The sequence below is a fragment of the Heterodontus francisci genome, chromosome 12 (genome assembly GCF_036365525.1).
Source record: "Heterodontus francisci isolate sHetFra1 chromosome 12, sHetFra1.hap1, whole genome shotgun sequence".
In the NCBI taxonomy this organism is placed as follows: domain Eukaryota; kingdom Metazoa; phylum Chordata; class Chondrichthyes; order Heterodontiformes; family Heterodontidae; genus Heterodontus; species Heterodontus francisci.
This window is the reverse complement of record NC_090382.1, coordinates 52,082,137-52,106,594: the sequence shown is the minus strand read 5'-3', so window position 1 is coordinate 52,106,594 and position 24,458 is coordinate 52,082,137. Positions and strand designations below refer to the sequence as shown.

General features: G+C 42.5%; 1 protein-coding gene across 3 annotated transcripts in view; it reads left to right on the top strand.

Moving 5' to 3' along the window:
* neurl1b (neuralized E3 ubiquitin protein ligase 1B) overlaps positions 1-24,458 on the top strand; it is a 95,917-nt gene that overhangs the window by 38,763 nt on the left and 32,696 nt on the right. Inside the window, exons 2-3 of one of the 3 annotated variants that reach the window (XM_068043413.1) lie at positions 3,505-4,065; positions 20,983-21,570. In XM_068043413.1, the coding sequence (XP_067899514.1) occupies positions 3,505-4,065; positions 20,983-21,570 (1,149 nt within the window). Of the gene's footprint in view, positions 1-3,504; positions 4,066-20,982; positions 21,691-24,458 lie in introns of all 3 variants that reach the window. The other 2 variants (XM_068043412.1, XM_068043414.1) reach the window with 2 other exon arrangements.

Below are 24,458 nucleotides of genomic sequence, written 5' to 3'. Positions count from 1 at the left end.
GAGGAGATTATAGAGGTATAGAGGGGCAAGGCGAGGGAATGATTTGAATACAAGGATGAAAATTTTAAACTTGAGGTGTTGCTTAACCGGTGGTCAATGCAGGTCAGAGAGCGCAGGAGTGATGGGTTAATCGGACTTGGTGTGAGTTAGGCAGGGGCAGCAGAGCTTTGGATGACCTCAAGTTTATGGAGGGTACAATAGTATTTCAATTGTATATAAAAACCTAAATCTTATCCAGTGACCAAAGTTTTCTTAATCTTGGTTTCAAAATATCATATTCTTTCCAATGGTAAAAATGGGAAATATTGCAGTTTTTGGGTAGATGCCTCCTTTTTCATATAATGGAAATAATTTTGTAATGTAATATAGCTGACAACATAAAATGGTAATTTTTTTTCTTTACATTATTAACTTGTTACAATTATGTCATTCGTGGTGTGTCGTGTCACCTGGGGTTGAATTGCAAAATAACCTCTGTTCTAAAAATAACAATATCAAAGGTGAATTTCCCTATCTTTTGCAGCATATTTCTGGTGCATAATGGGTTCCTGTAAAGTTTTGTGGCAGAAAAATCAAGGAGAAGCTGCTTCTGCTAGTTTCCCACCTTTAAACCACTTCCCTGAAATGGCTCAAATTTTTTGGACCTTCCCGCAATCCATCTGTCAAGTCCAGAGATTGTTTCTGTTAAGCTAAGCAGATGTGCATTGATCAGGAAAGCAGGGAACAAACAGGCCGCACACAAGGAACATTCCCTTTAAGGTGTGTGCATGCAACAAGCCTGCCACGCAAACAGAAATTAGAGGAAACATATTGACCTGAGTACCCTCATTTAAATAAATTCTCAGTAGTGCTGCAACTCCAAGTTTTCTGCATTTATTGTTGCAATACGCTTGTGGAGCCAGATATCACTTAAAGAGGATGCAGGTGACCAGATACCACCCCTCCCCTACCATTGACTATGCAGACAGGGCTGATCAAATGGGACCTTACTGGGGAGGTGAGTGTAAGAAGAGTCTGCTTCATCAAAGTTGCAACGGGGCAGCTTTGTCACCTACTGCATGAGAACTCATAGCCACACGCATCTGCCTGCACTGCTTCAGCCTGCCTTTATCTCCCTTTTCATCATTCCCATTATATTCCTCATTGGCATCATAGTTGATAAGGAGATAATGATGTATATGTTGTTCTTCCACTTAACATCATTATGTTCCTCTTCATGACCCTCCCCCCGCCCCCCCCCCCCCCCCCCACCCCCACATTGCTGTGGATCTGCAGGAAAGAAGAGTAGAAGCTAAGAATGGGTGAGGTTAAGGGTCACAGAAGAGGGTGAAAACCTGTGTCTGTGGAGCCAGAAGAGCAGTTTAGGTGTTCAGTCACTAACCTGCTGCCAGCAAATGCCATTGATCTTAACATCTTCCACAGCCATAGCGGAATGCTTCCCCACAGGCTGCATGGCCTTCTCCTCATAGGATGATTTCCCCCTCTGGTGGTCTGTTTCTCACAAGCAAATCCACCTAGCGCACACATTCCTATGATCTGAGAATGCACAGCCCCTTTAAATAGTGCTTCTCGTGAGTCAGTCAGTGCCTGAAGCCAATCCCATGAAGTTTTGCTCATCAAGTTGGCCATTTGTTGAAGCTTCTGACCATTCCCGAGTAAGGGTGTTAGACCTTAAATGCCGACTGATTGACTTTGTTTTCCCCACAGTTGCTAACCTGCTGAGTACTTCTTGCTTTCTGTTTTTGTTCTTAGATTTCCAGCATCTGTTGTATGTTGATTTTTGTTTAACAGGCCACTAAGATCTGATTCCTGAAAAGTGCATAAAGAATTTTTTTTACTTGTTTTATGTCACTATATTGTCTTCTAAAACATACACATGTAGACATTAGAAGAAGGGAGCTTGAAGGTTGATACATTTGTTGTTTTATTCCATGTGTCTGGCTGCTGACGTCCTATATTTTAGGTAACAATTCTTTTCAAGTACAGGTCATCTGGATACATATTCATAGTACAAGGTGATTTGGAAGAAGATACCAAAATCTGCTCAGATTAGGGTCAGACATTCTATTCTATATGCTTAGCTGGCTTCCGCCTCCACTGGATTGATTTCTAGTTTTATTTTAAAGCTGAAGCTTTCGTCACCTGTAATCTATTTGCTGATGTGGTATATTCAAAATCACCCAACCAGCGATTTCTTTTCAGTCCTCTGGCGTTTTGAAATCCATCCCTCCAATTATCTCAATCACATTTATTTATCTTTTCAGAGTGATTCTCTTTTTCCTTTTTCTGGATGACAATAGTAGTCAATAAAAAATCCGAAAACAAGAGTAGTAGAACTTTCAATATAGCTCTAAGCATAGTGACCAATCAGCAACGAGGATAGTGGACTAAAACGAATAGTGGACTATTTTGGAAAGATTCTTATATACTGTATTTTAACCATTCTCCAGTAAACAACCCTGCTTCACACACAAGTCACAAAAGTATGTGAATATGTAGACAAAATTGAGTTTGTTTCCGATTCTAGGTTTTACAGATTGAACCATGTTTGAGCAGTGTGCTTTATGAGCATTCCCAATCTCGTTATGCAACCCCTTAAATATTCAAACTTTCAAATCTGTCTGTTGCATATAGTTTTACAAAGTATCCTGATGTATAATAGAGAAAGCACATAAATATTAAATAATTGGATATGATTTTCATGACAACTGTTAACTATGTAAGAAAAAGACTACCAACTCTTCAATAGCGATATGATACAAGAATTCTTCTTAATCAAAAACATTTAATGTTCAAGCAACTAATGTGTTTAGGTGGTTGATGCCTTGGCAATTCTAAGTGCAGGCTTGATTTGTTTATATTGGTAAATTGTCCACTGTCGATGTCACAACAGATAGAAATCTGTTCCTTCTGAGCCAAGAACAAACCACATGAGACATCTGATAAGGAGAGTCATTCTTTCTAAATAATGCTATTCAGTAAGATGAGCTTGAAGATCCAGTGTTTGACTATTAATCAAAAGGTTGTGTGCTTGAGTGCTAGAGCTATTAAATATTTTAGAGGAGCACTGCCTGTATTGGCCAAGCTCACCAGTTTATCGTCATGCCACCAGACCAGCTTAATGGAGGAACAGTTATTTTTTTATGGAAACAGATTTACCAACTTCTTCAAGCTTGAATCACAGTACGTGCAGGATAGTTGCAGAACAGCATTGATATGATTCATTTAGGGGCCAGTGACATAGATCAACCTACGATTCTGCTGGGAGAGGAGTTGGAATGAAACAGGAAAAAGGAGCAGGAAACCAATATCTAAAGAATAAGCACCTAACAAGAACCAACCACTTATAGTAAATGTCTTAACTCTGACGGCAAACTAGTTCTAATGTTCAGTTTTATAAAAGTTATTATTGATTAACAATTTACTTGCATGAAGGAATGGAGTTAATTATATTGAAGTAAAGTCTGCCAGTCTTTCTAATGCTATTTAACTTTAACCTTTCAGATGCAACTCACCAGGCCCGTGCTGGATCTGCTCGACAGTATTACACAATTCCGCCTAGCAGTCATGAACGGAGAGCGCATCCGAACATTGCTGAGCCTCCTAGGTTTCATTCGCAGGCCAAAGGCAAAAATGTTCGTCTGGACTCGCATTTCAGAAAAGCCATCCGGAAAAACAGTTTCTGTAATGGTGTAACCTTCAGCAACCGTCCAGTTCACCTTTATGAGAAAGTGCGATTACGGCTATCGGTGGTGCTTCATGGATGGAGTGGTGCTTTACGGTTTGGTTTTACAAGTCACGATCCCTCACTGATGAGCTCTGCAGACATCCCAAAGTATGCATGTCCTGACTTGGTAACCAGGCCTGGTTACTGGGCCAAAGCATTACCTGAAAGATTTGCTCTGAAAGACAATGTCCTTGCTTTCTGGGTGGACAGACATGGACGAGTATTTTACAATGTGAACGATGAAGACCCTGTTCTTTTCCAGTGTGGCATTAATGTTTCAGGACCCCTCTGGGCATTGATTGACATTTATGGAATTACACAAGAGGTCCAAATGCTTGGTAAGTATTCTAACAGTAAAAATAAAATCTCCAGTAATTCTAAAGAAAAAGAAATATGAGTTGCCCCCCAGATAATTGTTAAAGTACCTATCCCTTAACAAGTCTGGGTTGCCTTTTGCTTGAGCCCACCCAGATTTGTCACTGTTGAGACCAAGGCTTGTAACATATAAGGCATGACCTGCAATCTAGACGGGGGAGAAGGAAATGTTGATGCAATGTGCTTGCAAGTGTACCATATTAGTGCCAGAGTGGCATTAACTATTATCATAGAGTAGTCTACAATCTCTATTTCCAATCAGTAAAATCACTTCAGAAAAGAACAGAGCCAAAGGATTTCAGAATTAAAGGATCATTTTTTAAAAATTCTTTCATGAGATGTGGACATTGCTGGCTAGGCCAGCATTTATTACCCATCCCTAACTGCCATTGAGAAAGTGATGGTGAGCCACCTTCTTGAAACACTGCAGTCCATGTGGTGTAGGAACACCCACAGTGCTTTTATGGAAGGAGTTGCAGGATTTTGACCCAGTAACAGTGAAGGAACGCCAATATAGTTCCAAGTCAGGAGGGTGTGTAGCTTGAAGGGAAACTTGCAGGTGGTGGTGTTCCAATGCATCTACTGCCCTCGTCCTTCTAGGTGGTAGAGATCGTGGGTTTGGAAGGTGCTGTTGAAGGAGCCTTGGTGAGTTGCTGCAGTGCAACTTGTAGATGGTACACACTGCTACCGCTATGCATCAGTGATGGAGGGAGTGAATATTTAAGTTGGTGGATGGGGTGCCAATCAAGCAGACTGCTTTGTCCTGGATGGTCTTGAGCTTCTTGAGTGTTGTTGGAGCTGCACTCGTCCAGGCAAGTGGAGAATATTCCTTCACACTTCTGACTTGTGCCTTGTAGATGGTGGACAGGCTTTGGCGAGTCAGGAGGTAAGTTACTCGCCACAGAATTCCCAACCTCTGACCTGCTTTTGGAGCTACAGTACGTATATGGCTGGTCCAGTTCAGTCTCTGGTCAATGCTAACTCCCAAGATGTTGGTCATAGGGGATTCAGTGATGGTAATTCCATTGAATGTCAAGGGGAGATGGTTGGATTCTCTCTTGTTTGAGTTGGTCATTGTCTGGCACTTGTGTGATGCGAATATTACTTGCCTCTTATCAGCCCAAGCCTGAATGTTGTCCAGGTCTTGCTGTATATGGACATGGACTGCTTCAGTATCTGAAGAGTTGCTAATGGTGCTAAGCATTGTGCAATCATCAGCAAACATCCCCACTTCTGACCTTATGATGGAGGGAAGGTCATTGATGAAGCAGCAGAAGGTGGTTGAGCCTAGGATACTACCCTAAGGAACACCTGCCGGGATGTCCTGGTACTGAGGTGATTGACCTCCGACAACCAAAGCCATCTTCCTTTTTGCTAGTTATGACTTCAACCAGTGGAGAGTTTTCCCCCTGATTCCCATTGTCTGCAGTGTTGCTAGGGCTCTGTCAAATACTGCCTTGATGTCAAGGGCAGTCACTCTCACCTCACCTCTTGAGTTCAACTCTTTACTCCATGCTTGGACCAAGGCTTTAATGAGGTCAGGAGCTGAGTGGCCATGGCAGAACCCAATCATGTGCCAGTGATGATGTAACTTTCAGCAACCATTCAATTAGAAATGATTTTGGGAAAGAATGTCAGCAGCAACTGGCCAAAATTCAACACTTCTGATTGATCTTTTGTTTAGAGGCTATGTGTAAAGATCTGTGAGATCATATGGTATCTCAACTCATAGGGATCAAACCGGACATTTATTCAGTAAAACAGTTCTGGAGTTATCACAGCATTTTGAATGCATTTTTCTTTGCCTTGTAACTTTAGATTTCAAAACTTACATCCTTACATTTGTAAATTTGCAATTTCTCTAAAGTTGTAATTCTGCTATTGACAGTCTACTAATTAAAACATTTATTCTAGATTTTGTTACAACCAGGTGAGGAAGGGGTCTCAGACCCCCCTTTTGCCCCTTTCTCTGGTTTGACCACATAGGGTTTATCCTTTTCGAACACAGTGATTGAACTTACTACCTCAGTGAGTGCTTGTTCCCGTTCCTCTAATATAATTGCCAAAGAACCAATCAGACAGATTTTCTTGAGTTTAAAGAAGAAAGATGTAAGTTTATTATCCTTAACACTCTAAACAGGTTAATATTACTAAAGTACGCTACGCATCCATGCTCACACTCACACGACACACACACACACACACACACACACACACACACACACACACACACACACACACACACACACACACACACACACACACACACACACACACACACACACACACACGGATTACAGAGGGAAACAGAGTTGGGTGGTTGGAGTTCAGCAGTCCCAGAGTTTTTAGTTGAAATTGTAGTCCTGAAGCCCTCACTGGGCCACGTGTACGGGTCAGGCTTGTTTCTCAGGCTCCGGAAGGCAGAAGAGTGAGTTTTGACCCTTGTATCCTAATTGTTGGTTGTGGTGGGCTGTAGACTTGGCTTTACTAGCTGCAGCTAAGGCTTCTCTGGATCTTTACTAGAGAGAGGGAGAGAGAGAACTACTCTGTGAATGGTTTCTCAGTTACTGCTGTGCCTTCTGACTAACAAAGCTTAGCCTCTCCAAAGCTGCACAGCAGTCACATGACATTCCTAAACCTCTTTGTTGGTTTAATGAGGCCCTTCTGGAAAATTCTCTGAGGTTCCAGGCACTACACCTTAAGCTGTTCAGTCACACTTGAAGGGGATTGGCTTTTTCAAAGTCAATGGGTGTCAATGGCTCTTGACGACCGTGTTAACAAAGGTAATTTAATCAGAGAGCACTCCATTGTTCTGGTTCGGTTGAATCAGTCATGTTGTCTCCCATCTAATCCTTTGGTGTTTCAAATGCAAATTTCCATGGCCATCTTGGCTGCCAGGTTACTCTTTTCAAAAGAAGTTATTTGTAAGAATTTCCAGTAAAAGTCTTAGTATTTCCCATTTGGCATGTGGGGTTTTCATAACAATTTTCATAAGTTTCAGAGTAGCACTCCTGCCTTTTTTCCTGTGGGTGGGTAAGCAGCCTAAAATTCCTGAACATTGTGTATTTATTGTCTTGATGTGAAAGTTTGAATAAAGAAGCAGCATGTTTTGTTTTCAGTACAGTATGTAAGTGTTAGTTAAAGATGGTACTGGTGTTGGGAGCAGAAAGCTGTTGTCTGCCCAACCTACTCAGACAATTTAGTCTGCATGACGTTAGTGTAAGCGACTTAATATTATATTTTTTAAATTGAAGGATTTTTACTAAATGACTCAGTGCTAGTGACTCAGCCAGTAACAATGCTACTTTAAGTAATCAACATCATCCTCATGAAATGACAGGTATTAAAAGATGCATATAAACTGAAATAAAAACAAGAGATGCTGGAAATACTCAGCAGGTCTGGCAGCATCTGTGGAGAGAGAAGCAGAGTTTCCAGGTCAGATTTCCAGCATTTGCAGTATTTTGCTTTTATTATGCATATAAACTGAGATGTGCAGTGATTTTATCATTATGTGATCCCGTCACCTAAAATCTGTGTGCTAAAAGTATATATTAAAAAAATAGCCCTATTGCGAAAGGGTCATGTTACAGCAATTATCACATTTACTACAGCTTGATTTTTTCCTTGAGACAATATGACAATGGTAAGATGTCATTTTCGGAGCAGGCCGTTCCAGAAGTTGAACCTGCCCAAAAATGACCCAAAAGGCAACATTTTACCTTTTTGAGGCATAGTGCTTAGAAAAACATTTTTCGATCGCTCCTGCAAAGCATGCAAGTGTAGATTTAACATAAATCGAGACAGTTCTGGAATTCTTCTTTTCAATGGCTTCAGCCATAAATGCAATGTAACATGTTGAGTATAACACACTACAGTTTGGAAGAGCAATGTAGCTTCTTCATTCCAATCGATATTTAAAAATATCTTCCGTAGTTATGTGGTACAGCAGCTTTAAGTGACAGTTCTTCTTTCCCCTAATAATTTGCAAGCCCTTAATTAGTGGGATAAATATTCTCCTATAGGTGCTTGCTGATATTTTTCATTGCTACACAATCTAAGATAATGCACACCAGGACAGAAGGAGTGGACGCACAGTAATGCGAGGTAAAAATAATTCCTAAATATGTTATGAACTTCTTCTACACCCACTTTTTCAGTGAATGAAGTAATCTTTCAATTACTAACAAAACAGCTGCAAACATGCACACCAAACCCACACATTTTTTTTCAATCAGAAGGATGCAGATATAATCTTTTTTCAAAGTGCTGTACATTATCTTATGTGTTAAAACCATTAATCATGTATCAGTGTATGAGGAGGAAAGCACACCCTTTTCTCCCTATTTTACATCCCTATTGTTGTCACTGAGAAGCTCACCAAATTTTACATCTTTTTAACTTACATATTTTGCTGACTTGTTGTGCCCATAAAAGTGAGGGATGTCAAAGGTGGGGAAAAGAGCACCTGTTCCACTCCTGTCATCAGGGGCTGAATTTTATTAGCGCGCTGCAAATCGTGCTGCTGCTGAGCCCCCATGATATTTTGGGCAGGGGCTCATTTAAATGGAGGGGGTGGAACGGCCGCCCCGATGATGTAGAGGGGGCGGCCGCTCCGGCCACGGCAGTGGCGTCCGCGCCACCGCGCAGGCGCCGGCGCTATTTTTAAAGGGCTTCAAGCCCTTAGAATTTTCAAAGGTACATTCCTGGGAATCATCTTTAAAAAAGTAATTAAAATCTGGAGGCCGTTTCCAAACCACCCCCCTGCCCCCCCACCCCCCAGTGGTTTTCTTATTGGCCTAGATGTCAATAATTTATTCCCAACCTAAACGCCCCCTCCACCAAACCTGTCACATTTGCCCTTCAACCCCTTCCCATCATCCCCACAGCCAATAAAAAATATTATTCCCGCTCCCCCCACCGCCCTGATAATTTCAATCCACCCCATCAATTTTTCACCTTGAACCCCCCAAACAGGGTTCGGAAGGCACGGGACTTCCGGCCACCAGCCACAATATTGGTGTAGGACGGCCGCCCGGTCTGGGTAAGTTAATTTACATTTTTCTGAATAAGTTTGAGTAGGTGGGGGCCACACCGAGGCCTTGCCGCCGCCAGTCTAATGCGGCGGGACCTTCTCGGCGTCAGAGGTCGTGGTGGGCCTCTGCGGCAAGTATTTTACGGGACCCCCCCCCCCTCCCCCCCCCCCCCCTCCCCCCCGCCACGACCCCCGACTTCGAGGTGCTGGTAAAATTCAGCCATAGATGTCCTTGTCAAACAAGCCCACATCAAATAAAACCCAAGCAGATGCACAGTAGCATTGCTTCCACTCTGCCCCAATAATGTTTCTTGAAGGAAATAAAGTGAAGTTCAATTTTGTCTGGGTGCTCCTTTTTGTAGAAAATTACAACGTTATCAATCACTGGAACTTTCAAGTTCAGTAGAAGTGTAAACTGGACAGGAGTGAATTGGCCACCTGTTATACACCAACTCAGTTTATTTCCTTGAAATCAAGAAAAAGAAAAATCAAGCAACTTGTATAAGTCAACCATTCCACTACAGCTCATATCTTTATTTTTTGATTAAAAATGAGTTTTTCCGCTGCCATGGAAACTCTTGAGCAGGGTCTCGCTCCTTTCTGGCTGTTCACTGGGAAAAATTCTCATGTGTTTCCCTATCAACAGTAGAAGCTGCAATTTTGAACCTGTCTGGAGCCAGAGAACTCTGGAAATCACATCCTCTACATGGTTTTCCAGAACTGGACAGTGATGGACTTGCTCCAGGTCGCTTCTTATTGGCTGTGTCATTGAAGCAATATATTAAGGTGATCATGCCTCTGTCCCACCCTCCAAGAAGTCTAAGTAGTTGATGTTGATACCTTCAATCCCAATGAAAAAAGCTGATTTTTCTTGTGAACTATTAACAAATTGGCAGATGGGTGAAATGCTGATGGTAAGCATATATTCATGTGTCCATGTCTCTTGGAAGCTGTGATGGACTGGATTCATAAGGGCAGATTGTCAACCAACGCTGCCATCCAGTCATCCTGCCCATTATATTTAAGTGGCCTAGTTTAGATTGTTGATTGGGACTATGCTGTTAAGTGGCCTTCAATTTGTAAGCTAGCTAATGAAAGTTACACAGTAATCTGGAATAAGTTGTCATTCAGAATTCTACTGCCGCACCTAGGATGTCAAGTAATACCATATTTTATCAAGCCACAATGCCCCTGTTTGAATCTGCATGCTTTCGATCAGAAATCATGCTCCTTCTTTTCATGGATATTCTAAATGTATCAGTCTCTACCCGAAAAAATTACCTAATGGTTAATGTGTGAGGTACAGCCATGCAACGGGTGGATCCTGCCAAAAAAAACAGCAGCTGGAACTATTGCTGATGGCTGCTAAACAATGAAGCCATTCTTTCTGCCAAACTGAATCTGAATTCAATTTATAACGAAGGAATACTTCAAAAGAACTAAGCTTTCCTCAAAATATTGATTTCACATTCAAATAAATTGTCGAAGTATTTATTGCTGAGCCTGAAACTTAGATATCAAGATTAATCAGATAATCACAACAAATGGCATCAGTTTTATAATTGCTGTCCGAAAATATCATTTGTTAGCTCGCAAACCTTTACTACAAATTAAATGGTAATTATTTTGCGATGTTTAATGAAAGATGTGAAAGTCAATGCACTAGAAGAGGAGTTTAACTGCTGTGGCTTGTTCTTCATCACCCAAAAAAACCTCCTTAATTTCTCCTGCTCACTTGCAGTTGGACTTTGAGGGGGAATAAGCATCTAAATGCACACCTACTCTCCCCCCTGCTCCCCACCCATCTCCCACCCCCTCACCCGCTGGACACTTTACAGATCGATGCAGAATTCCTCTTAAACCTATGTCATGTTGAAGGCTATAAATGAAATGATTTCTGTGTTTAACGATTTCAGTGTTTAAATTCTATGAGTAGTTTGCCGATGGTCACAACCATAAGAATGATGTACCCAGAATATAAGGGTCATTTTGGATATTGGAACATCCTCCAAATGATCACTTTATGAAACACCATTCTTCCAACAATATTTCAAGAAGAGCCTGATTTACTTTCAGTTGTTCCTATTTTTAAGTGTGCAGTTTAGACATGGTTCCCTCGGAGTCAATTTTCATGTGACTACTACCCTTATTTGCCACAGGGATATTAGGTACAGTAGGTAAATCCTCTCCACTACATAAATTCACCTCTATGGGACAACAAAGAGTACAGGTAATGCCTCTATACATAAGCAAATCACTGGAAAATGCAAAGTTGGAACATTTGTAGATTGCTGATTTATGGATGAATTCCCTAGCTTGATTGAAGGATATGTCTGGATGAGTGGTTATTACTGATATAACTAAATGGAGGAAAAATAGAGATAAAAAGCGTGAGGGCAGTTCGCTGGTTAATTTGCTACTGTAGCCTGTAATCTTTGTGCTTTAATCATAGTATTCTTAACCTGGTAGACTCCCCAAAAGCACTTGTTCAGGCTCGATCAGTGATTAGATTCAGAAGCTGCAGACTGTGTCTTGTATCCCACAAGAACCACTCGCTACTTCTCACATTCCATTCCATTCACTATCTGTTGTCATGTGAAAAGCAGGACCTACAGTTGAAATAAGCAAGCACTACCTGTCTCTGCTGAAATGACAGCGGACCTGATGACTTGATGAATCTTTTCAGATCATTTTAAAATGTAGTTGTTGATGGCAGTTTGGTACTGTTATAGATGGCCCTGCCTGTGGCCAGCAGGACAATACATGTGTCACAAAGATGCGTCTGTTAACATAATGTTATTTGATTCCTAAATAAAACATTATCTGTCACAATGGAGATTGGAGGGGAGGTTACTTTATCGAATGCAAAAAAAAACCCTTTACTAATCCATATGGCTGGTACATATTTGCACTGTTCAAAAAAGAGAAAAAAACTGATTTACGGTTGCGGGAAAACACAGGAAAAAACCCTCCCTTTTCCCACTTCATGTTGCGGAGGAAACATCTGGAACCAAAATAGCACATCATTCCCAACGTATTTGCATGTCCGGACATAATCTCCTTGGGGGACAAATTAAGATGATAGTTAGCTGTTGCATTTGTGACTTTTTGATTCTGTGTTGTTTTAAAGGAAGGGACTTTCCACTAATAACTGAATACTTGCGTGACTATCCATTTAAAAAAAAATCAGATAACCTAGAAGCAATTAAAAGTTAACCAAGTTTCAAGCACAACAGCGAAAACAAATCAGTTCTAAGGACTCATTGGTAACTTCCAGAAACCATCAGATGTGATTGGTGTGAAATTCAGACCATTAGCGGCTATGCGTGCTATTTGAGGTCAAAAATGATGTCTGAGGCATGTGCACACTCCTGGACAAGTCAGATCAGCAAGTTGTGACAAGTGGGGTGTCTAAGGATCATTGCTGGGGCCTCAGCTAGTTACAATCTATATTATGATTTAGATGAAGGGACCAAGTGTAATGTATCCAGGTTTACTGATGAAACAAAGCTAGATGGGAATTTAAGCTGTGAAGAGGATACGAGGAGTCTACAAAGGGATAGAGACAGGTTAAAAGTGAGTGGACAACAAGGTGGCAGATGGAGGATAATCTGGGGAAATAGGAGGTTATTTACTTTGGTAGGAAGGATAGAAAAACAGATTTTTTAAATGGTGAGAAACTATTAAATGTTGGTGTTCAGAGGGATTGGATGTCCTTGTAAACGAAACACAGAATGTTAACAGGCAGGTACAGCAAGCAATTAGGAAGGCAAATGGTACATTGGCCTTTAATGCCAGAGGGTTGGAGTATAAGAGTAAGGATGTCTTGCTGCAATTGTACAGGGCTTTGGTAAGACCATGCTTGGAGTACCGTGGATAGTTTTGGTTTCTGTATAGATATACTTCCCTTAGAGGAGATGCAATGAAGGTTCACTAGATTGATTCCAGGGATGGGAGGGTTGTCCTATTAGAAGAGATTCGGTAGTCTGGGCCAATATTCTATGTCATTCAGAAGCATGAGAGGAGATCTCATTGAAACATGTAAAATTCTGAGAGGGCTTGACAACATAGATGCCAAGAGGCTGTTTCCCTTGGCTAGAGAGTCTAGAACTAGTCATGGGATACACGGATGACCATTTAGAACTGAGATGAGGAAAACATTTTTCACTCAAAGAGTTGTGAGTCTTTGGAGTTCTCTACCCCAGAGGGCTGTGGATGCTAAGTCGTTGAGTTTATTTAAGGTTGAGGTAGACAGATTTTTCATCTCTCAGGGAATCAAGGGATGTGGGGGAGCGGGGGAGAAAGCGGAGTTGAGGCCAAAGATCAGCCATGATCCTATTGAATTGGGGAGCAGGATTGAGAGGCCATATGGCCTACTCCTACTTCTATTTCTTATGTTCTTATGTTCCCCATGGTGCAGGGTGCCATTGATTGCACACACATCGCTTTGCGGGCACTGCATGTGGACTCTGTCCTATACTGCAACTGGTAGGGATTCCAATCCTTCAACATCCAGCTGGCATGTGATCATATGCAGAGAATCATGTAGGTTAATGCCTGGTATCCCGGCAATAGCTATGATGCCTTCATTTTGTAGCAGTCCGCTGTGCCAGCTGCATTTGAGCCACCATTGCAAACCAAATGGTGGCTACTGGGTGACAAGGATTATCTACTGACAACAAACCATGCACATAGAATTCGTACAATGAAAGCCATGCTGCCAAACAAAATGTAATAGAGCACTGGCATGCTAAAACATCCTGAAGCAGTCCATGTTTATATGCAGCAAGACCTGGACAACATTCAGACTTGGGCTCATAAGTGGCAAGTTACATTCGTGCCCCACAAGTGCCAGGCAATGACCATCTCCAACATGGGTGAATCCAACCATTTCCCCTTGACATTCAATGGTGTTACCATCACTGATTCCCCCACTATCAACATCCTAGGAGTTACCATTGACCATAAACTGAATTGGGCCAGCCATATAAGTACTGTGGCTTCAAGAGCAGGTCAGAGGCTGGAAATTCTGCAGTGAGTAACTCACCTCATGACTCCCCAAAGCATGTCCACCATCTACAAGGCACAAGTCAGGAGTGTGATGGAATACTCTCCACTTGCCTGGATGGGTGCAGCTCCAACAACACTCAAGAAGTTCAACAATATCCAGGACAAAGCAGCCCGCTTGATTGGCACCTCATCCAGAACCTTCAACATTCACTCCCTCCACCACTGATGCACAGTGGAAGCAATGTGTACCATCTACAAGTTGCACTGCAGCAACTCACCAAAGCTCCTTCGACAGCACCTTCCAAACCCACACCCTCTACCACCTAGAAAGGCAAGGGCAGCAGATGCCTGAGAACACCACCATGTGCAAGTTCCACTCCAAGCCACACACCATCCTGACTTGGAACTATATCACCGTTACTTCACTGTCACTGGGTCAAAATCCTGAAACTCACTTCCCAACAGCACTGTGGGTGTTCCTACACCACAAGGACTGCAGCAGTTCAAGAAGGCAGCTCCCCACCACCTTCTCAAGGGCAATAAATGCTGGTCGAGCCAGCGAGGCCCATATCCCATGAAATAATTTTTAAAATCGCTTCTGCTGCCTGGACCCCTTTGGAGGAGCCCTGTTGTACTCAGCAGAGTGGGTGTCAAGATTTGTCATCGTCTGCTGAATTCTGCACAGCCTTGCCATCATGAGGGCAGCCCTTACCACCAACTATATGGGAAAAACTCAGGAGCAGATGCATAAGGAGAAGGAGGAGGATGAAGAGGAAGAAAGGAAACAACCTAAACAACCCGTTTCTGCCTGGGCTGTCTGTAAGATGTCATCCAAGTGCGATACCAGTAACTGCAACCCCAATTCCCCATTCACCAACAGTCCCACACCTTACCTTTCCTCTGTTCCTGACCATCACAGCCTCCAGTTGGCCATAATGCAAAAATGAAAGTCAGCACAAAATAAACATTCCAAATCAAATTTATATATTAGATCATTCTATATTGCTTACAAAAGTCAACTAATCACTCTTCTGCATTCCCTTAGTGCCTGCCTTCCAAGTGCCTTTGCCTGGCCTAGTGCTCCTATGCAGTGTTACCCAGTGTCTGGAGCGTGGCTGCTGACTTTCAGTGCAGCAGATAGCAGATGTCCTTGGAGGACACTATCAAGCAGCCCTGGGCCTAGAAGGACCGACTTCGGACTGCACCATCTCAGAATAGTTGACAGCAGTCTACGTTAGCTGGCTGAGAGTAGCAGCAGGACACTGACAGTTTGACTGGAGTGGGGGGATGAATGCTGTCTTCCTAAGGGAAGACAGCAGGTTCATACTCCATCGAGCCACTGCCCCTCCCTGGGGCGTTGCCTATTTTTTTTTATTTCAATAATTTGTTGGAAGACAGACTGCTGTGCCACCCTGCAAGCCCCTTTGCACACTTGAATCTGCAGCCATGATGACAACTGTCTGAGCTTGCAAGGCAGTATGCTGACCTTGCATGACTTCAGACTGAGCTTCCATTGCAGCACTCAAACTTCTTGTGGAAGCTGCTTCTGCTGCAGTGGAAGCTGAGACACTGACCATCAGACAGTGCATCATGTTTGGGTCCACAAGCCTGTGAACTGTGTTGGAAAGGATGGGCTGTATGTTCCACGCAAATCCCTGTGCCAGGTTTGTGCTGGATTCCTCCAAGCTCCTTGGCATTGAATGCAAGCTTTCCAGCAGGCTCCGCAATGATGTGTACCCATCAGCATTCTTCTGTACACTGCCCCATCAAAGTGCTCATCTGAGTCCTCCGCAGTAGAACTCGGGTGTGACCTTGCCCTCCAGTGAGCTGGCACCTCTGTTATTCTTGCCTGTTGCCCTGGCTGCAGGCAACTCCTGCCTGGGATCTCATCATTTGCAGATCCTGCCTCTATGCTATTCTGTAAATTACGGCCAGTGTCAGTAACTAAGCTGGTGGCTTTGAGTGTGAAATCAAGTAACAGTGCATTGTCATCGTCACTTTCTCTTCTTGCTGTTCCTAATGCCTCGCCAGGTTGGACTTCTTGGGTATCTGAAAGGAGAAAAGCACAAGGGTAAGATTGTGATGTGGGGAGGTGGTCGAGTAAGAAGTACATGCTTACACCATCTGCAGCTTGTAAATCATTAGTGTGTGTGGAAAGAAGGGAAAGTGGGATATGAGAAGGAGAATTGGGTATGAGGATAGGGTCATCTTCTATGGTTTCAGCATCTCTGGTCATGCCCTCAGCAATGGGTGCCCCAATAATTGATAGCACCGTCTTCTCTATGGGAGTCAGGATATATGCAGGCTTGCCTACCTCCCTCCTGTTAGCTCCTGTTGCCTCCAGTTGTGCATAACCCTGTCCTGCAAGAGAGAGGGAATTGTGTCACTGAGTGATGTACAGTCTATTTGGGTGATGTGACTGTCATGATTGAATAGCTAACAATGTGCACAGTGTGGATGTGAGGCTTGCAGCAATGCTAATTGTGTGAGAGTGCAGTGTAGCATATGAATATTAGGTACGAGTCCGGATTGATAGAGATTGCTGGTAGGTGAGTGAACTGAGCAGTTGCTGAGTCTAGTGGTACAGTTGGTACTATATGACGTTTGAAGATACATTTGCTGACCTTGACCACTCATGTGAAGTCATTGAACTTCTTGTGGCTCTGCATCCAGATCATTGGGGTTGGACTCCTGGCATTGACCTGCATGGCTATGTGCTCCCACTGCCTTCTGATTGTGTGACTGGAAGGTCTCCTGTCCCACTGTGGATACAGGACCTCTTCCTTTTCACCTCCTCCACCAAGGCCTCCCGTGCAACATCTGAAGACATTAGAACCTATTCTGTCCCATCTTGTGCCATTATTCTGTCTTTCCTAGGTCAGAATTAGTTGTAGAACAACTTCCAGTACCTGCTGCAGTCCCAATGCACCTCCCCTTTAAGAGATGCAGGCTTTAACTAGAGCAGGGTAGCTTTAACTCATGCCAAACTCTCACGATTTTGGACCCTGCTGAGGCATGCAGCCACTCAACAGTGTTGTTAGTGCTGGCTGCACACTGCAATCACATTCATCAGCAGGCAGTATGAAATTGGCGTGCTGTCTGCATCACATTGAATGGGCACAGGTTTGCACATCGTGATCCCCATGCCTGTTTACAGGAGCTATCGAATTTAGCACCTAATGTTTCTATTTAACAGAAATAGATGAGGGATTGAGTTTAAATCCCCATAGATTTAGTGCCTGCTAGGAGAGGCTTTACCATATATGGCACTTCAGTCTGAGTCATTCAGCAGACAAACAACAGTGATCGCCCTTGATGTATACTAAATGACTAAAAGCCTGCCTATGAAGCAAGTTGTTGACGTACTCCTTAGGCAGCTTCATCAATTCGGCTCAATTTGGACTGACGACTTGTTAAATGGAGCGCAACTGGGGCCACAAATTCCAATTCTAACAACAAGCATGTTGTAATATATTCTGTATGGTTGCTGCAACAAAGCTTGGCATTCTAAGTCTGTACAGCTGTGAAGGATGCTCTAAAAACACCATGATTTTATAGTCCACCCACGCCTGTCAGATTGGCTTTCACAGACGACTGAAATTATGGTAATGGTAAAACTAATGACTATTTCCTCATGAAAACTCTTAGTTCAATTATTGTTCTTAAGTAGCCTTTTCAGAACAGTCTATAATTGACTATTAGTGATGGTAACTTAGTAACGTGGGCTGCAGCACTAATCAAAGAAAAGCCTTAATAACCAAGAGTACTGGAAAAAAGTTTAGCTCAAAGGCCTTTATAGAACCATTGGAATGATTGTAGGGGCGAGTCTCCGGTAACGTTAAAGGTTTGTTTTAGATATGAACATGCATACGAATTAGAAGCAGCAGTAGGCCATTCAGCCCCTCTAGGCGGCTCTGCCGTTTGAAAGGATCATGGCAGATCTGAATGTGGCCTCAACTCCACTTTCGTGTCTGCCCCCATAACACTTGACTCCTTTGTCTATACGAACATACATACGAATTAGAATTTAGTATCACTTGCTGATAAATCTCCCACATGTAAAAATGCCCATCTTTTTTGCTGGCTGATTTTCAGTGATTTGGCTGAGGACTGTCCAAAACTCCAACAAGATCCAGGACACAGAAATCAAGCAACTTTCTCCCTCTTCCCCTAATCTAAACAATGCAAAGGATCATGCTTTTCAATATTGTTAGTTTGGTGTATTCAGAGGATAATGGAATGAACTCTACATTATATTTGGTTCCCTGAACAGGGAAAGCTATATAGCGTATCTCGATGCCTAACATAAACTGCTTGATTTCCCAGTACACTCATTGTTCACCTTAATCAGCAAACAATATAGCCGTGCAATGGGAAGCAGGTGCACAAAATGCAGCAATAGTCTGTGCCTAATTTATGTTCTGCAGATTTGTGCAGGGTCCCAACTGATCTAAGTACTACTCACTGGTTTTAAAACAGGGAGGAGAAATTTCAATTTGGAAAAATACCATCAAAACAGGAAAAAAGCATTAACAACCTTTTCCGTGAAGTGAGCAAATGATACCATAGTACTAGTTATTCACAAACATTTATCTAGACTAGTTTCAAGGTGAGGGGAAACAGGAAACATAGAAATATAGAAAATAGGAGCAGGAGTAGGCCATTTGGCCCTTCGAGCCTGCTCCGCCATTCATTATGATCATGGCTGATCATCCAACTCAGTAGCCTGTTCCCACTTTCCCCCCATATCCTTTGATCCCTTTAGACCCAAGAGTTATATCTAACTCCTTTTTGAAAACATCCAAAGTTTTTGCCTCAACTGCTTTCTGTGGTAGCGAATTCCACAGGCTCACCACTCGCTGGGTGAAGAAATTTCTCCTCATCTCAGTCCTGAAAGGTTTACCCCATATCCTTAGACTATGACCCCTGGTTCTGGACTCCCCGACCATTGGGAACATCCTTCCTGCATCTACCCTGTCAAGTCCTGGTAGAATTTTCTAGGTTTCTATGAGATCCCCCCTCATCTTCTGAACTCCAGTCAATATAATCCTAACCGACCCAGTCTCTCCTCATATGTCAGTCCCGCCATCCCAGGAATCAGTCTGGTAAACCTTCGCTGCACTCCCTCTATAGCAAGAACATCCTTCCTCAGATAAGGAGACCAAAACTGCACACAGTATTCCAGGTGTGGCCTCACTAAGGCCCTGTATAATTGCAGCAAGACATCCCTACTTCTGTACTCGAATCCTCTCGCTATGAAGGCCAACATACCATTTGCCTTTTTTACTGCCTGTTGCACCTGCATGCTTACCTTCAGTGACTGGTGTACGAGAACACCCGGTCTCACTTTTTATTCCCCTTTCTCAGTTTATAGCCATTCAGATAATAATCTGCCTTCCTGTTTTTGCTACCAAAGTGGATAACCTCACATTTATCCACATTATACTGCATCTGCCATGCATTAGCCCACTCACTCAACTTGTCCAATTCACCCTGAAGCCTCTCTGCATCCTCCTCACAACTCACCCTCCCACCCAGTTTTGTGTCATCTGCAAATTTGGAGATATTACATTTAGTTCCCTCATCTAAATCATTAATGTATATTGTGAATAGCTGGGGTCCCAGCACCGATCCCTGCGGTACCCCATTAGTTACTGCCTGCCATTCGGAAAATGACCCATTTATCCCTACTCTTTGTTTCCTGTCCGCCAACCAATTTTCTTTCCGTCGCAATACACTACCCCCAATCCCATGCACTTTAATTTTACATGCTAGTCTGTTATGTGGGACTTTGTCGAAAGCCTTCTGAAAGTCCAAATAAACCACATCCACTAGCTCCCCCTTATCAACTCTACTAGTTACATCCTCGAAGAATTCTAGTAGATTTGTCAAGCATGATTTCCCTTTCGTAAATCCATGCTGACTCTGTCCGATTCTACCACTGTTCTCCAAGTGCTCTGCTATAAAATCTTTGATAATGGACTCTAGAATTTTCCCCACTACCGATGTCAGGCTGACTGGTCTATAATTCCCTGCTTTCTCTCTACCTCCCTTTTTAAATAGTGGGGTTACATTAGCTACCCTCCAATCTGTAGGAACTGTTCCAGAGTCTATAGAATCTTGGAAGATGACCACCAATGCAGCCACTATTTCTCGGGCCATTTCCTTAAGTACTCTGGGATGCATACCATCAGGCCCTGGGGATTTATTGGCCTTCAATCCCATCAATTTCCCCAACACCATTTCTCTACTAATACTGATTTCTTTCAGTTCCTCTCTCTCACTAAGCCCTGTGTTCCCCAATATTTCTGGTATGATATTTGTGTCCTCCTTTGTGAAGACAGAACCAAAGTATGCATTTAGTTGGTCTGCCATTTCTTTATTCCCCATAATGAATTCCCCCGTTTCTGACTGTAAGGGACCTACATTTGTCTTCACTAATCTTTTTCTCTTCATATACCTATAGAAACTTTTACAGTCAGTTTTTATGTTCCCTGCAAGCTTGCTCTCGTCCTCTATTTTCCCCTTCTTAATCAATCCCTTGGTCCTCCTTTGCTGAATTCTAAACTGCTCCCAATCCTCAGGTCTGTTGTTTTTCCTGGCAAATTTATATGCCTCTTCCTTGGATCTAATCTGACAGACCAAAATGTAGAGGGACAGATGCACACAGTTAAAATATGTATGTGTTAATTGGTAGTTCTGATAAGAGTTAGTGAAGTTTGGGCAAATTTACCTTTTTAATATTTCTGAGTATTGCACATGTCTTTAGAAAGAAATGTTAACTGATCAAAGATGTAACACCAGTAATGATTTCCCTTTGTTTTTTTTATTGCAGAGAGTATGTTTGCAGAAACCATAACTTCAGCACGACTCAACACAGCACGACTAAACAGTTGCCTTCCTCAGACCAGTCATGACAATGCCAACTTCAATAATAATGAACTGGAGAACAGTGTTGTGGTGGCAAAAATCACAAACCTAAATTTAGGTGAAGTTCAAAACCTTGCACCAGACAATCATAATTTACCATGTTGTACCAACAGACGGCTTCGCTCACGAGGCCTGCCATCTTTTCTCGACACCGACCTTCACTTTCACCATATACGAGGGCCTGATGTCACCCTTTCTCAGGACAGAATGGGAGCATGCACAAACTGGCAGGAGAGTACTAGGACCCTGGTGTTCTCTGATCGGCCTTTGCATACTGGGGAGACCCTGTATGTGGAGGTGGGGAATTTAGGGTTGCCATATTACGGTTCTCTGCTCTTTGGTGTGACATCATGTGACCCCAGCACTCTGCGAATAAATGAGCTCCCAGCGGATCCAGACTTCCTGCTTGATCGTAAGGAATATTGGGTAGTATACAGAGGATTTTCAGCGCCCAACAATGGTGATATTTTCAGTTTCACCATTCTACCAAATGGTGAGCTCCATCATCATGTTAATGGAATAAGCATAGGGATGCTGGTGTATGTGGACACCACTCAGTCACTGTGGGTGTTCTTCAGCTTACATGGAGTGGTCAATCAGCTAAGGATACTGGGTAAGTACACACGTACTTGCTTATTCATTCCACGTATAAAGGCTACTAAAATTATAGTTTCAAAATGACTTATAAAGCATACATTGATGTTTTTTCTTTATTAAAATAAATGAAAATAAGTTCCTTTGGCTCAATGGGTAAATTTTGCTGTATGGTATTCTGAACTAGACAGGCTAGAAGAACTCCAGGGCTAAGGAGAGGAAACTTGGCTGGGGTTTCTGCTATTAGTTGCTCAGTGATCCTTTTTGGAAGTACGCTTATGTGGTTGCTGGCCATGGAAATGATGCTGTTCAGCTCATTGATTAGCTGATTGGACACACACATACATGAAATGCTTGGGCAGTTGCTGCAGGAATCATAACCATCAGGACGAAAGTGGGGATACAACCCAAAGTATTATTCTGTTCAAAATTCATTTGAGAACATATAATTGTCTCTGAGAGGTATTGGAATGAATCCTGTAGAATGCTAATCCTCAAATAGAACTGCAATTCTTTAAGACACTTTAATCAGCTCTTTTTCGACCTCGTATAGAAATTTCTATAAGCAAGCAAAATATTTTGTTTTGGCAGCATATATACATCAAGGATATTTAAATATCCTTGTGTATTATTTGTATATTTAAATGTGTCCTGTTATTGTAATGGCTGTGACTTTCACCATTAAATCACTGGGAAAATTATCAGCAAAATTTTGTTAGCCTGACTGTATAAGGCGGTGGAAGGAACACACATTTGAAATGCTAGGATCACTGAATTACCTGTTTAATCATCGAATATTCCAACAAAGGAACAGGCCATTTGTCCCTTTAAATCTGTGGTGGTTCTTTTCTGCACATGACGGCCTAGTTTCATCCCATCCCCCATATCCTTTAGTAAGCTATTTTTCAAGCAGCTATTTTATTCCATTTAAAAATAATTGATGGTCTGTGCTTCAACAACAGTTTGTGGTGGAGAATTCTAAATTCGAACCATAGATTTTTTTTTCCAACTTCCCCTTTGATTCTTTTTGTAATTATCTTACACTTGTTTCCTCTTGTTGCTATGTTGCCAGTCAGTGGAAACCATCTTGTCACTATTTATCTGAGCATACCCTTTCATTATCAAAGACCTATTGTTGCTGCTTACCCTTCTCAACTATGTGGATCAATTTTAATGGAGGTCACTCAGGGTGGGCAGGATATGGGCTGGGAGGGAATCCCCTGTGGGGAGCTCAGCATGAAGCCAGGGCATTTTAGCTCCTGGTCCTCATTTGAATAAAGCAGGATTGCCTGCTGCCAGAAACCATTGGGAGTGTTGTCAGGACCAGCGAATGGGACCAATAATTGAGTCGGAAGCCTGAGGAAGCTGGGGCCCCAAGAAAATGGTCAATTGCATAAAGTTAGTGCTGGGGAGGGAGGTTGGTGGCCAATACAGGTGCTGCAATGGAGAGGTAAGGAAAGGGTTGTGGGGTGGGGGTGGGGTCTCAGGGCACTTTGTGTGGCTCGGGAAGCACTGCTTCTCCCCCTGGCCCACAGGGGTCCAAGGAAAGTTACATTTTTAAACTTGCTTCTTCTGACCACTCTGCAGTTCAGCTGTCAGGGCTGGCCCCATGCAGGGCTCCTGAATCCAGAGATAATAGGTCATTGCAGCTCCCATCACATCATTGGGCTATAATTTTCCAATATAAAGTAGGCCTCTTGGTGTAGGCAGTCCTCCTGCGCCACTCCTGAGATAAGAGAGGGAGTGGGAGTAGGAGCAGAAATGCTGCATGACTGCCTCCCCCATCTCAACTCCCACCCCTTTCTTGACGAGGAGGTTAAAATCATCCACTGTATTTAACTAAAAACCCAACTTCCCTAGTCTTCCCACTACTGTAATCCATTATCCTAGCAACATCCTAGTGAAATCTATACTGCATCTTTTCCATTGCTTTTAGTCCTTTCTGGAATGGAATGCCAAACTTGAGGTCTTGTACGAGTTCAATATCATCTCTATGCTTTTGAATTCTAAGTCCCAGATGCAAATCTTGGATTTTGTTTGATTTTATCTACTTGTAGTCCCACCTTTAACGATTAGTGTGCGCACCTATGTCCCTCTGCTCTTCTACTCCATTTAAAATTGAACCGTTTATGGTGTATTTCTTCTCCTATATTTACTTCCAAAATCTATTCAGTTTTTTCTACGATAGACTGTATCTACCACTTACCCTGATCGCCTATGTATTTCCTCCTGCAATCTTTTGCAAACCTCATCACAATTTACCTTACTTCACAATTTGGTGTCATCAATAAATTTTGATATTGTTCTTTGAATTACAAGTCGAGAGAAATTATTTAAGTAGCAAATAAAAGTAGCTGCAATACTGACCCTTATGAACTAGTAATCCAGAGGCCTAGGCTAATGCCCTGGGGACACGGGTTCAAATCCCACCATGGCAGCTGGTGGAATTTAAATTCAATTAAATTGAAAGGTAGTCTCATTGATAGTGCCATGAAGCTTTCATCAATTGTCATAAAAACCCCATCTGGTTCACTAATGTCCTTTACTGAAGGAAATCTACTTTCCTTACCTGGTCTGGCCTACATGTGAGTCCAGATCCACAGCAATGTGGTTGACTCTTAATTGCCCTCAGAAATGTCCTATTGAGCCATTCAGTTGTTAAGCACAATTAGGGATGGGCAACAAATGCTGACCTTGCAAGCGACACCCACACCCCATGAAAGAATAAAAAAAATACAGTGCTCATTGTATCTTTCTAAATGGTAGGTTAGCCCTTATTACAAAGGG